Genomic DNA, 14886 nt, shown 5'->3' with positions numbered 1-14886 from the left:
TGGTCATATATGCTAATGGGGTGAGGGTTAACATCTGTTTTACCTGAATCATGATCTTGATTTAAATCAAATGTATGAAAATGATGTGCATTTTTATTTGAACAAACTTGTTCATGTATGCATGATCTTATTGATTGTTTCAATACATCTTAAGTAGAAGTTTCAAAGCTTCAATTCGAATTTACCAAGTTTGACTTTGTTTTTGGTCTTAAATTTTGTGAGACATTTAAGATGATAATTATAGTCACATTCACAAGTTTTCCTCATGAAGCAAGTCTGTTGCTGGGGGACTGAACCCTTATAAAATGATGCAGATGTTTAGCACAAGGCTTTGTCGAATGTGGGCGTCTCTGTAGGGATTTGAGCTCAGACGGGTTTTGAAGAGGTTGAAGTGTTTTTCTTCACACAGTACAGCCTAGGAAAGAGTTGAAATAATCTAACTCTGCTTATTTCATTTGACACTTTAACACAGCTTGAGGGAAACTCATTTTTGCCACGAGTCTAAAAACCCTTCAGACAGGCTAACCATGTGTTTCCTATCAACACGTGTCAGTCATTTTTCCAGCCTTTAAGCATATCTGTCAAGACCGAGGAAGATTTACGTGCTATCATTCAGCACGCAAAAAAAGGTTTTACATTGCGATCGTTTGTAGTAGAATTGCAGGCTCTAATACATGATCTGATTTAAAGTGAGAAAAATGTTGGGCTGACTCATTTAAGCTGCAGATTATGAGGAAAAAACATACTGTTTAGACCAAGTTAATCAAGTCATTAAAATCAAGTTAGTAAACCCAGAAAAAAGATGCATCCTGCTGTTTAAAAAAAAAAATAAAGTCATTGTTTTTGCAATTATTGACCTTAGTTATTTTATTTATTATTAATTATGACTTTTAAATACTTTTATATAATTATTATTAGTTTTTTTATTGACATCAGTAGTATTTTGCACTATTAATCTACATGATGTTATTAATTATTAATCAATGTTTGTTTAATTATTATAATTGATATTTAAATGAGCTGCTTTTTCAAGCTAAAAACATCTGTTTTAATTGCAGATTATTTATATTATTAATTTTCATTATTGTTATTTATTTGGGCTGCTTTTTCAGTCTGAAATGGATATACCTTAAGGTATATACATTAAGGTATATTGGTTAGATAATATTGTGTATTATGGACTATTGTATATATGCTCTTTAAATATTAGTTGCATGTCACAGAAGTGCATAAAAAATGCTTCAGTGCAAGATTATTGCTGCTTGTTACAGCTGACTTTGTTTGAATGACTCACTATGTTATGAAACTTCAGGAGTGTTTGCATGCACTATTCGAATGTTTCATTCAAATACAAATACCGCAGCATAATTTGAACGTGAGTTGATAATGCAAAGAGCTTTGCTCAATCTTTAGGCTCTGTTCGGAGAGTTAGCTTCTAACAGGGACTCTAATTGCACCCTAGTTGCCTCTGAAAATAGTTGTAGGTCCTGACAAAACCAAAAACATTAATTTCAGCTCATTAATTGTATGTTGCTGAGCCACTGGCAGAAACATCCCAGCAGGGGTTGAGGCAGTGGATCCTCATTGCTGTGTGCTGCAGTCCTCCTCCTCCTTCTCCATCTATGTCATCCCTTTGTTCCCCCTCAATCTGCAGTGTTTATTTCCCTCCCGATTCCCCGAAGCCTTGGCTTCCCTACGGCCCACACCATCCCTCCTCCATCTCTGCCACATCTCTGCTTACCTCATCCCTCTCCCTCCTGTCCTCCTACTCTCCTCCTCTTCCTCCTGTTACTCAGTATTTTCCTCCTGTTACTCCGTGGATTTGAATAATTCTGCTTATGAATCTGACTCAATAATTAACTGTAGTTAATAAACAAAACAAAAATGACACAGTTTATGATTTTATTAAATTGAAACGTTTTTATTCATAAAATTATCAAAAATGTGAAATAAATGGTACTTTCTTTCTATTCTCCATCTTCCCAAAATTCCTGTTTTTTTTAATGACTAGTTTCTTTCTTTCTGAAGAATTAATAATGCTTTACTCTCAAAATCACTCTACTCTTTACTTCTGTTTACTTGCCTTTCTTCTCCTCTACCTTCCCAGAATTGCTGTGCCTTTATTAAGTATCTTTATTAAGTTATTTGTTTTTCTTAAAAATAACAAATAAGAAATGAGTAGTACTAAAAACTGTCATTACTCTTTCCTTTCCATCTTTTCCTGTCTTCCCGTTATTGCTGTCCCTGGACATTTGTTATCCCTCTCTGTTGCTAACCATCACCTCTTGCATCCATCATTCTCTCTCCCCTCTGTAGCACTCTTAAATGAGCATCAGGTGGTAAAGCTGTTAGCTGGGCTCCACCACCTACACCGCTGCTCCTACCACCTCCGCCTGCTCCGTGCTGGCCAGAAACCCCCAGAATGCCTCTCTGGTCAGCACTCTTGTCACTTGCTCAGTCCTTCCCCTGCTTCATGTCTAATGACCTCATTTTTGATGTACACGTGCAAAGTGTGTGATGCATCAGCTTACGCCAAAGTGTTACAGTTATCTGCTCTGCTCTTTTATCTGACTTCTTGCTTTTCACCACTCATTTCGTTCTGCTATATAACATCTCATAACCTCTGATCCTCTTTTCTTATCGCATGCCTGTACATATGGCTTGGTGAATGTGAAGATTACTTGCTTATGTTGACGTCTACATAGAGTAAGTATAATACTCTTGCAGCTATTTACATGTTATTTAGAGTAACTTAATTGATGAAATGTTACCATTTTCCAGGACTGAAAGATGATCCACAAGAGGCCTGTAGTTACATTTATTTTACCACCATTATTGAGTGTTCTCATGCTTTGTGCCCTTATACCTTTTTTACCATGGTAAAATCAATTTAACGATCAAATCAATGAAGTGAATGTGAAGAATTCTGGATATAATAGAGTATATACAAATATTTTTGTAGCCCATGTAAGGAACAAGATTATGCATCAAACCTAGCTTGAGCCCATAAATCATTCAAAGATTCTATATTTTAATTGTGCTTTTACTGTGTGTGTTTATTGCATACCATATGGTGTGTACAAACTGCATGACTAGATTTGGTTACTAAACAAAGCAGCCTGGCACACTTGATTTCAGTAAAGTCAAATGAATAACATCATCCAAACTGTACATTGTTATTGCTCTTTTGAAACTCAAAATGATTTTTCATAAATCAAGATGGATTCGTTCAGATATTGAACTCACTAACTGAATGACCTGCTTGCAAAAGTTCTCAAGTTACACAAAGCGCACAGTGCAATCTGATTACCAACTATTGTAAAGAACTACAGTGCACCCAGCTTATGAGATAAAGAAAGAAAGCTTTTTTAACAATATGCAAATCTTTCATATATTATAAAGTGCTGAATTAAACTGCTTCTGTATAACTATGTTATTTTTTGTCATTATTAACTGGGAAAGTGTATCACTTCCATTTACAGATTTTCTCTATCATCATCAAGTTCCATTACCGCTAACCTCAACACATTAGCTAACAAAGACATAATTAAATACACTTTCAATGTACTGGGCTCATTAAAGTGCATTTCTCCAGCATTGCACTTGTTTTTTTTTTTTTTTTACAGTTTCTCTAATCTTTTTATTGGTTAGTTAAACATGTAAAGCTTCAAATTGGTTTATTAGTCTGCTGCAGCAGTCCGTCCAAATTCTCTCTGCATTAAACTGATGATAATGCCTTGCAAATGAGATGCAAAACACTTTGTTAGTGGACAGAAATTCTAGAACTTGTTCGATTTCACCATATTAATTCTTAATAGGGAACAGGGAACATTGCGATTCCAGTTGCATCTTTGAGGTTTTCTGGAACCATTGGCGAAATGCTGTTTGTTTGGCAATACAGTGCCTGTAGGCCACAAGAGGTTGGCTTCATACTACATACAAGAGCTCAAAGTGTGCTCATGGGATATCTGTAATGATGGCTGCCACTGAACGAGTTTGTGTTTTTGGACCATGTGTTGGTGCAGGGTTTGAAGGTTGCTCCTTGGTGCCCTCCATCTATCCACTGGAGACACTGCACAACTCGCTGTCCCTCAAGCAGGTGGACGAGTTCCTCACCACGTTGTGCAAAAACGGGAGCGAGACACAATTCAAGAGGCTCAAATGTAAGTGGATGAATACTTTGACATTCATTGTTACACTTGATTATCATGAAATCTGTTTTACATGAGGATGTTGATCACACTGGCATTAAAGTTAAAATGTATTTACACTGAACTGAAACCAAACATCGGTGTATAGCTGTAAACTGCTTAAATGACATTTAAAATAGCCCTTAGTGTTTAGATTCTTTATTGACATTAATGATCCAATGAAGAACCTTTAACATCCATAAAACCTTTCCATTCCACAAAAGGTTTTGAATAGTGGAAAAAGAGGTTCTTTAGATTTTGAAGATGTTCTTGACACTAAAAATGGTTTTAAACCAAGAGATTGTTTTGGAAACCAAGACTGTGAAAACACCCATTTGGAACCTTAATTTTTAGTGTATTTGAGTGTATGTTCTTTTCTTTTCTCTTTAGCCCTGTCTGCCATGTTTGAGTCACACTCCCAGCCATCCATAGATGTTGATAATCAGGAGACCCCAATGTCAACTCCAGTCCAGAACCAACCAGCTCCACAGTCTCTCTGGTGTGAGTATACTTCACTTTAACTTAATAGACACCCACTTTATTAGATGCACATTGCTCAGACCTTCTGTTGCCTACAGAACTGCCTCAATTCTCCATGGCATACATTCCAGTGAGATTTTCATGCATTTGCTCCAGATTTGTCGCCTGCAATCCCGAGTCTCCACTGTATCCCAAACATGCTCTCTTGGATTGGAATCTGGTGACTCTGGAGGCCATATGAGCAGATCATCTTTATCATATCTGGATGCCTAAATTCATTGAGTTGCTGCCATGAGATTAGCTGATTACATATTTGTATTAATGAACAGGACAAATGTTTGGCATGTTATTGTCATCTTATACCTGTCATAGTCTCTTTTTTCATTAAGGTTAAGGCCCTTTTGAGGGCAATTTAAATTGTCACTCTTACTGGACGAGACATGAAACCTCTTATTTGGTGCAAAATTTAGTCGTCAGGTTTATTCTAGTTTTTAGCTCTTCCATTTAGATGATTACTGTTGTCTTTTAATGCCGCAGTTTCCCCTGAGAGTTTAGTGATTTATGTGCAGTCTGTGGCTTTAGGGGCAGCTTTCAGTAAAAATCTAGGTTGCGTTAGTCACTGCGTTGTCTGCCTCTTTGTTAGCCATGTACTATAATATCGTTGTTTGTAAAAGTGGGGCTAGGTACATGCTGGAAGACAAAAGTATCTTTCAGATTAATAGTGTAATTGTTCTGTTTTTGGTTATGTAACATTAGTTCCATGAGGCTGTTTACGAAGGACAATAGAGCAGGATATCAGTTATATATATGTGGTCATGTGAAAAGATGATTTATGGAACCAATACTAAGAATCTGCCAAGAGGCTCTAGTTTAATTGACTTTATATTATGTTTTTTAAAATTAATTTTGAGTGCTGTGATTGATTACTGTGACACAAGCGGTACCAATTGGAATTGCTATTGGTTATTCAGATACTGAAGCCCCACCCCAAAATCACGCCATTGTTTGAGCCAAGGTTGTTGTGTTAGGTTACAGGATGATTATTGTAAATTAATATATAAAAGATTATATAATAATATATAAATGTTTCCAAGACTGAATGTTTGAATGTTTTCCAAGATTGATAATAATAAATGTTTCTTTAGCACAAAATGAGATCGGAATGATTTCTGAAAGATCATGTGACACTGAAAACTGCAGTACTGATGCTGAATATTCAGATTTGCCATCCCAATAATAATAATAATATTGTATATTTTAGCAATAGCCAAAAAACATTGTATGCATTATAATTTCCGATTTTTTTCTTTTATGCCAAAAATCATTAGGATAATAAATAAAGATCATGTTCCATGAAGATATTTAGCAAATTTCCTACCATAAATATAACAAAACTTAATTTTTGATTAGTAATATCCATGGCTTGGACAAATTTAAAGGCGATTTTCTCAGTATTTCGTTTTTTTTTTGTTTTGTTTCACCCTCAGATTCCAGATTTTCAAATAGTTTTATCTTGGCCAAATATTGTCCAAACCTAATAGACCATACATCAATGGAAAGTTTATTTTTTTCAGCTTTCAGGTGGTGTATAAATCGACACTTAAGACTGGTTTTGTGCTCCAGGGTCACATATAAGCAAAATCTTACTGATTCTAAACTTTTGATCTTTTTGTTTTCAACTCAAATAAGATAACATGTCATTTAAAGTACATTTGATTAAATTAATGATTATGACATTATTACATTTAAAGGATTTTTTGGTCAAAGCAACAACTACAAATGGAAAAAAATAAATAAACAATGTGAAAGACAAGGATCTTTAACTGTGTGTGTGTTTGTGTGCAGACACCAGCAGCCCTCCCAGTACCGTATCCAGTTCTGGGCCCTCGTCTCCATCTGTGCCCGATCCCTCATCCAACTTCAGATTCAACAGCGAGTAGAAACATCTTTTACTCTTAGATCAGTTTCACAGTGTCTGTTTGAAAAGTTAGAGGTTAAGATTGATATGGTCCATGTTATCTACTTGGAAGCTGCTAATATTGTACTATCTGGACTTCTACCTGAACAATGCAGAGCCTCTTTGTCTGAGATTCAGCTGATAGTTTGATCTGTCAGCAAATACAGCTCTGAAACCAGTAATTATCTCTTCCGCTGTACTTCTGAGCTCCGGTGGAGTTGGATAGTAATTATGATCCCAGATTCAGCAGCAGAGAGACAGAGACATTACAGACAATAGTAATTGTGTGTGCATCTTTTTCCCCCACCCTACAAATGCAACTCAAATAAATACTCAAAGAAGCATACAAGTCCAAAAAATATATATTTAATCATTCAGATCCAATCGTGTTATTTTAATTGTACCACTATTTTTTTCAGTTTGTGTATATTATAATTATTTTATGATTTTCTTTTTTGATCATGTGATTTCTTTTTAGATCTACCAAAAAATTGCTGTATTTTTATTATGTGAATTGCAAAGGTATTGTTTGAGAATGATTCAAGGGATAGTTCACCCAAAAATGAATATTCTGTCATCGTTTACTCACCCGTCATGTCATTCAGAACCTGTATGAATTTATTTCTTCTGTTAAATATAAAAGAAGATATTCTAAAGAAAGTTGTAAATCAAAAAGATGGTGGCACCCAATGACTTACATAATATTTTTTTTTTTTCCAAACCATGGAAGTGAATGGCTACCGTCAAATGTTTGGGTTACCCACATTCTTCAAAATCTCTTCTTTTGTGCTCAACAGAAGAAACTCAAACAGGTTTAGAGCAACCTGAAAAAATGAGTAAATGACAGAATTTTAATTTTGAGCAGGACCCGTCCCATAAAATGAGCTGCAATAGACTTTTCAAGAGTGTTCAGCTGTTTGTAATCTGCTGTAGTGTTTACTCTGTAAAGTTGAAAGTATATTTAATTTTAGAGACTTGTATTACTTAAATAAATGGCTTTAAATGTGTCTTTGTGATTTATAATTTTTTTTCACGAATGAAAGGCCTACACTGAATCGCTGTAATTTATACCTGCCGTGATTTGCTGTTCTCTCCGACCTAATTGAGGTTTTAAAATTCAGTCTGTGGTGCCAGAGTCTGAAAGAGTGTGGTGCCAAACAATGATGACTCACACTTTGCCCTCAGCTGTGCTGCTGTGTTGCTATAGTGACGGATTCTCATCCACTTATTGACTTCAGCTGAATGAGTGCGTGTATGTGTATGTGTGTGTGTGTGCTGGTATATATGGTTCATGAGGACACAAATGTGTATAATGACATGGGTACTACAACGTAAACATGGTTTATGAGGACACTTCCTTTGTCCCCGTAGAACAACATTTTTTAAATTGCCAGTAGTTTTCTGTAAGAATTTTTAAGAAAATATGTTTGTACAGTATAAAACCATTACGCCCAAGGAAAGTCCCCATAAACCACAAATGCACGTCTCTCTTCCTCTCTCTCTCTCTCTCTCTCTCTCTGTGTGTGTGTGTGTGTGTGTGTGTGAAGACAACGAGTCATCGCAGGCAACTGGCGAGCTGAAGATGAAGTCATAGCACACCGTTAGCTCATTTTCATTCACATGAGGACAAATATGCCTAACGTCCAGCGGATATTGTCCCACAGGGACCTGATGGAGTGGAATAGTGAAATATAAATACAGAGTCGGGCCTTTGAAGTGAATGATATTGTGCATATTCGCTTAGCCTAGTTTGAATTGCATAGTAGCTGCATAATTCACAATATCACAATTTATGCGCCATATAAATTCTGACAGCTTACCGAGACAATTAATCAATTTGAAAAGACAATCTCATGAATTGCTCCCACCTCTCTGTCCTAAAATATCACCTGCTTGAAATAAAAGACATCGTCATAGCAACAAGAAGGCCAGTTCCCCGCGACGGTGAGCTGGCGAATTAAGAAGTGTGTCACCGGCCGGTGCTCAGAGACTTTTATAAGAGGCTAACAACCGCTTTAGCTCCTGCCAGAGGATTTTGGAAGAGGTGTGGGTTGCTGTGGCCTGGACGCTCAGTTAGTGTGAGGTAAAGTCATTGAGAGGAAACCGTTCAAACGACTGTTCTTGGTTCAAACCTCTATCGACCGTAACAACATAGATTTCAGATGTTTAAAGAAATACATATTTATATTAATTTCAGAGCGTTTAATGTTACATTACAGTTATATTAATACTGAATCCTCTACTAATAATCAGTCAGCTTAAGTAATTTTCAATATAATCGTCAATAACTGAGACGAGTGCTCGGTACGATACAAAAGTAGCGCCCGAAATTTAATTGAATGAGCATTTACTTTTTAAACAACAACTTCTAAACCTACCACCTTATTTTATATATATATATATATAAAAATAACAGCGGAATGCATGATAAAAATCCCTATGGAAAAAAATACTTGTGGAACCAACAGTGCAACTAGTTTAACTGGAAAATAAAATGAAATGAAATCAAGACATCCACACAGAAAGAGTTTTCCAAATGTTTTATTTTTTATTTTTTATTGATGATGGGTTCCCTTTACAGTAAATCAGCAGAAATCTACTTTTGCACTGAGCTTTTAAAGACAGAATGTTGAATATTGCACTAAAGAATAAGAGAACTAAGATTCAGACAGCGCCAAAGAACGAGGAAATATCACAGCATCTTCTTGACAACATCTTAGGGCAAACAGAAGCCAAGCCCAATAATATATGCATATTTCAGTACCATAAAGACAGTTAGCTTCAAATATATCTTCTTAAAATAGTTTTAATTCTGATTATTAAACGATTACATTCAGGAGTATAACTAATAAGGTCACATGCAAAGATGGATACGTATACATATGGCCAAATGAATACATCACGATGATACATTTGATGTAGAATGAAACTGAACTAATAGAGATTCGTAGAGGTACTTTAAGCAGTCTTTTTTATCTTTAGGAAATTAGAAGTACAATGACCATAGAACTTTCTTAAAAGAAAGCATTTCTCACAGATGACCGCATCAGCTATTTTGATTTATGTACAGGTTACGCCATTTGTTTTGATTTCCATTTTGCCTTTTTTAAGTGTAAAGAAGGAAACCTCACGTCTGTAGTGTTATCCATTATCAGTATGTTAGTTGTGAAACAGCCGTCTGCAAACCAAAGTTTTTGAATCTTATTTTCAAGAGAGTTATGTATCTGTACTAAAATCAGCAACAGCTGAACATGTAATATTTTGTCATGAGTCACTGACGATTCTAACCAGTTCTTTCTGTGACCCATTTTCTGAGGTTCACTGTTCCCATGTGCATATTTTGCTAGTTCTTTGTTCAAGCAGCATCCAGCAAAGCAACTTTTACATTCAAAAATATTATTTCAAGTTAGTGCATTCATCTTTAACAGAAGAATCACAGCTAATTAACAAGAACATACAGTACTTGTTACTAAGGCCAGGTATTTGAAATAAAACACTCATATTTTCAAATATGAAAATATATCCATACCATACAAGGTACAGTACAGATTCAGCCCATTTTAACAATCCCTCTAGCAAAAAAATAAATGAATTTGGTCTTAGTGTGGGTTTGCGTACACCGGTGGAATTGGGTGTGATTTTGCGAATAATTCTGTATCTAACCAATAAACTAGTGTAATCCTCAAGGCTTTCTGAGGCCCTACAGCTGAGTTCTTAGGCTTTGACCACCATTACTAACCTGTGTGTGCGTTCTCAGCAAGTAAAAGTACACAAAGACCCTGTCACTTTGACCATCTCAAAGACAACTTCTCTGAGTGAACTTAAATCTAGATTAAAATAACACAAAATTAAGTCTACAGCAATGCTTAATACTGACTTTTACATTAAAAAACAAGACAAAAACTTAAAGCAGGCTAAAAACTATCCACTCCCTGTGAATATACTGGATTAGGGTTAGGGGTGCAGTGTTTCAGAGCTTGTTTTCTAACAGGATGGATGATGGCACTACTGCCTTTGAAAGCAAAGGTTCTTTCCAGGACAAAACAAATGTGCATTTACCAATGAGGTCTTGATGTTTTGCTATCGAAGAAACTGTTCACAATGTAACTGAAAATGTAGAGCCACTGTTACATCGAGCAAATGACAGATTGCTAATTAGTTTTCTTGCCTCCAGTGCAAACAGAAACACTAATTGTTAGATTGTTTTGTAAATTATATAACTTCAGGTTAGGCTGAATTTTTATTCTTTGTAAAGATATAAGCAATAAAAATGCCAAAATTCAAAAGAAAAGTCAAAATTGTATCTTAAACTGTCCCTGTTCTAGTACTTTAACCCCTGGTTTCACAGACAAGGCTTAAGCCTAGACCTAGACTAAAATGTTTGTAAAAAAAATAATTAAATGTCCTAATTAAAGTATGGCCTAATCCTGGTTTAGGCTAAGCTCCTGTCTATTAAACTGGGCCTACGAGTATTTGTTCTCTATAACAGACCACCATACAATTTAATTTAGATAATAACTAGCTAAATTAGTTCTTGTCCACATTGCCAGACCAAAACACAAATGTTGATCAGTCATTTTAATTGAAATTTGTATATTTGTTTTTCAAATAAATTAAGTTGTTACACAATTATTTACATGAGGATGCCTGCCTGCCTACCAAACTGACTTAATTTAAAAAAAAAAAGTGCAATTGTACTAGGTGCAACAAAGTAGTTATTATAAATGCCTGCTGTTTGATAATACTCACACTTCCCAGTCAATTGAAACTTTTATAGCTTTTCGAATTTTAGTTAATCCAAAATAAATGCATGTGCATGTATAAGTATGTAATAACTAAGGATTTTCTTTGTTAAACAACACACAAAAGGCACGAGGGTAACCCTCACTGTCTGCTCTCACAGCAACCGTGAAAACAAATATTCACTCTTGTTGATTAGTCTCTCTAGAACAAATGTCTCTACTGCTACATTTTGATACATAGTGTAATTTCCACCAGTTTCCTTTCAATCAAGTTAAACCTAAAGTGCTTGAGAAGCCAGAGAATCTCAGCTTGGAGAAGAAAAAAAAAATAGGTCAAGTATGTCAACAACACACAAACAAAACATTCAACTTGTCACAAGTCTGAATCCTTTACACCAAAATATTGAACAGATTATTTGAAGCGATACTGTTGTTGGTCTTTACATTTTTGTAATATTTTCACTCAATCGACAGAACATCATGTAATTGGCAACTCTAATGGTGGTCTACTCAATTAATGGGCAGATGGTATTCAAGCTGCTCGTTATTAGTATGCTTTTGAAGAGATCTGGACCCCAACAGATCCCCAAAGCATATCACTAGATTAATATACTAACAACATTTAGTCCAAGCTAGAGCAGCATGCTTTAATACAGCACTTGCAATACTGAAAAGACACAAAACTCTTATTCTTTCTATAACCTTTAACCTTCTATATCCTGAGCCACACGATCATGTTAGAGTCTAGTCACCCAAAATCTGTCATATCAGTGGGTTAGTAGTTTGTAAAGATACCATCTACTTTGCTTTACTTTTAAAATCATGTACATATACATGTACAGTCTTCACTACTATTATATTATTGAGTGCTAGACTGATTAGATGTTTGAATAGAAAAAGATCCATCTTTGTCACCTAAGGGACACAAATCTTGGATTATGTTTGATATCGTAAATTGTCATTTGAAAGAATTGAGATTTGACAGTTTCTCATTGGATTAGCAATTTAGAGTACAGTTATTTCTTTCTTCACTCATCTGCTGGTATGTGATCACATGGGGAGACTTGTCTAGCCTCATTGTAAACGTAGCTCACAAGACAGCTACTCTGAACTTTTTTTGAGTCTGTTCTCAGAGGTTGTTTGCTCTAAGGCCTTCTGACCTTATGTTAAAAGTATGTTCTCCCAGGCAACTGTGTCTATAGGTGGTATGTCTGCTAAAATTGATGATAAAGGATGTGAAACATTAATCAGATGATGTATTAACCAATTCTCAGAGGGCATTTTTTGTGCTTTGAATTCAAATTCCAGGCAGGATAAAATCTTGGTCTCTAAGTTATGTTGAAGAATATGAGAAAACAACATTTTCAATGCAACATTAGCCTACTTAACATTATATAATTATTTCATAGCAGCTAGCTAGTGAACATTCAGTTTTCTGCCAAAGCATTGCAAATGCAAACAAAAATGTACAATAGATTCAGGACCAAAGCTTATAATAAAGTCCTTTGACAGCACTAGGATTTTGTTGAATTTTTAAGGATTAGAATACAAACTGTAAATGGCAGCGGATGGAATGCTGTGGGTGGAGTAACTCATCTAAACCTAAAAGATTAGAAATGAATGAGGAATGAATGGAAAGCTCTAAATAGAAAACCAATTCAAAATTCTATTTTGCAGGCTGGGAAAGATTCATCCTGCATAACCACTGTGCTGCTGCTGGCCAAGACCATTATATTCAGGTCCTGCTGTTTCTCATGGGTCTGCTGATACCAGTCCCGGGTTACCTCTGTGTCATGTGTAGGGATTAAAGTGACCTAGATGAGAAGAAGATGGTCAGATTAACTATGAATTGCAGTTTTTGCTTTCAAGCAAGACCTTAGGTTAGGGGTTTTAAATCCTTACATTAAACATGTTTAATTAATATCTCTTTTTTTTCCCCCTTTTTTTTTTGCCATACTTGACACCAGTTTGAAAGTCCCCGTTTTAGGGGATTACTACATCAATCATAAAAACATACTCATCCATATATTTCATTTAAGTGTAATGTCAAATCATACCTGTAGATTAGTGCCCCATTGTGCTTTCCCTTCTAGGAGTGCATCTAGTACGGCACGGCTGGGTTCACCACTGCCTGGGTCATTTCCACTGACGACATAGTATGCTGCTCGCACTCGCTTGAAGAATTCTTGATCAACATTTTTAGCACTGCAGTGGTTGGGAACGTAAGCTAGATCGACATAGATGGGTGGTCCAGGTGGATTCCCAGCAATGGATTTCAGGTTGGAGCCTAAAAGAATATACCACTGGTTATTTGCACGTGTGGTTTAATGAAGAACTATAGCTGTACAGTTGAGATATTTGTCTGGTTTTTACTGATATTTATGATTGATTGCCATTGAATGGACAACATTAAAATTCTGTACTCGTTTTTCGAAATAAATTTAAAACAATAATTAAAGCTGCGGTAGGGAACTTTTGACGCTCTAGCGGTTAATAAACAGAACTGCTTGCATCTTGCGGAAGAACATCGTAGCCGGAACTACTTTTCTCTGTTTATGTCTGTGAAGAATCACAAAGGTACTGGGTTACTCCGATGCGGTACCCCCGAAGCAATCTAAAATAGTCCGAATATAAACACTTATTATAGGTGCACCCTAGTGATGCAGGACAAGCTAAAAACACGGTTTGGAAAATGGATTCATGGTGTACTCGCTTATTATATAAATTATTCTACATTTTGAACACAAACAAAGTTATGGGCCGCAGCTCTGATTGGTTGATTTCTTACCGGGAGCGGTCTGTAACTGCAAATGGCAATAGGACCCCTGGGAGGAGCCAGAGGAGCTTGATTTTTTCACAGATTATCTGTCTCATATTCTACTGTCAGGACATAATGACAGGTTTAACAAATATGTAAAAATATATATTTACAAAAGTTACCTACTGCAGCTTTAAAAAGCACTAAAACTAAAAGTTATTTTAAATGCTACAAGTGAATTTAGGTATCACAATATTATAATTTACAGTATGAAAATGAATGAAAATTTGAGCAAAGATTACTTTTTAAAGCATTAAATATAGTTTTCGAAAAATTAATTTGAGTATTACATGACCGTGGAGATAATCTAAATGTAGATATCCACCTTTTTCTTCAGTGTGGAAGTAAGCCTATAGGCAAGACTTTTGGTTCATTATCCGCTATAAGGAAATAACGAGAAGAATAACAACATGCAGTAAACGGTAAACTATTTGCTCTACAAACCAGTGTGTTTATAATTAAAATAATACATTCAAATAATATGGTAAGACACCAATTTTCAATATCAAGCAGCAAAATGAACTGTTCTGTTTAGCTAAAAAATAGCTGGATGCGGCTGAAACCAGAAGCCAGACCCATAGAATTTATGCCCATTTTACGGGAAGAAAAAGGTGGGTAGGTTAATTAACATGCACAGTTAAATATTCAATATTAACTGATACATTTTTAATATCTCTAACATTACTCAATAACTGATAT

At 35.5% G+C, this 14886-nt stretch overlaps 2 protein-coding genes across 2 annotated transcripts in view; one reads left to right on the top strand and one right to left on the bottom strand.

Annotated features, from left to right (window-relative positions):
• Positions 1–7634, top strand: part of LOC113042841 (inositol hexakisphosphate and diphosphoinositol-pentakisphosphate kinase 1-like) — a 36719-nt gene extending 29085 nt beyond the window's left edge. Inside the window, exons 25-27 of the mRNA XM_026201834.1 lie at positions 4026–4163; positions 4581–4691; positions 6516–7634. Of these exons, the coding sequence (XP_026057619.1) occupies positions 4026–4163; positions 4581–4691; positions 6516–6610 (344 nt within the window). The 3' untranslated portion in view covers positions 6611–7634. The remainder of the gene's footprint in view (positions 1–4025; positions 4164–4580; positions 4692–6515) is intronic.
• Positions 7635–9163: 1529 nt separating this feature from the next.
• LOC113043216 (microtubule-associated protein 1B-like) overlaps positions 9164–14886 on the bottom strand; it is a 39585-nt gene continuing 33862 nt past the window's right edge. Inside the window, 2 exon segments of the mRNA XM_026202452.1 lie at positions 9164–13183; positions 13427–13656. Coding sequence (XP_026058237.1) covers positions 13028–13183; positions 13427–13656 — 386 coding nt within the window. The 3' untranslated portion in view covers positions 9164–13027.

The sequence above is a fragment of the Carassius auratus genome, chromosome 25 (genome assembly GCF_003368295.1).
Source record: "Carassius auratus strain Wakin chromosome 25, ASM336829v1, whole genome shotgun sequence".
NCBI lineage: Eukaryota > Metazoa > Chordata > Actinopteri > Cypriniformes > Cyprinidae > Carassius > Carassius auratus.
This window is presented reverse-complemented; position numbering and strand designations above follow the sequence as displayed.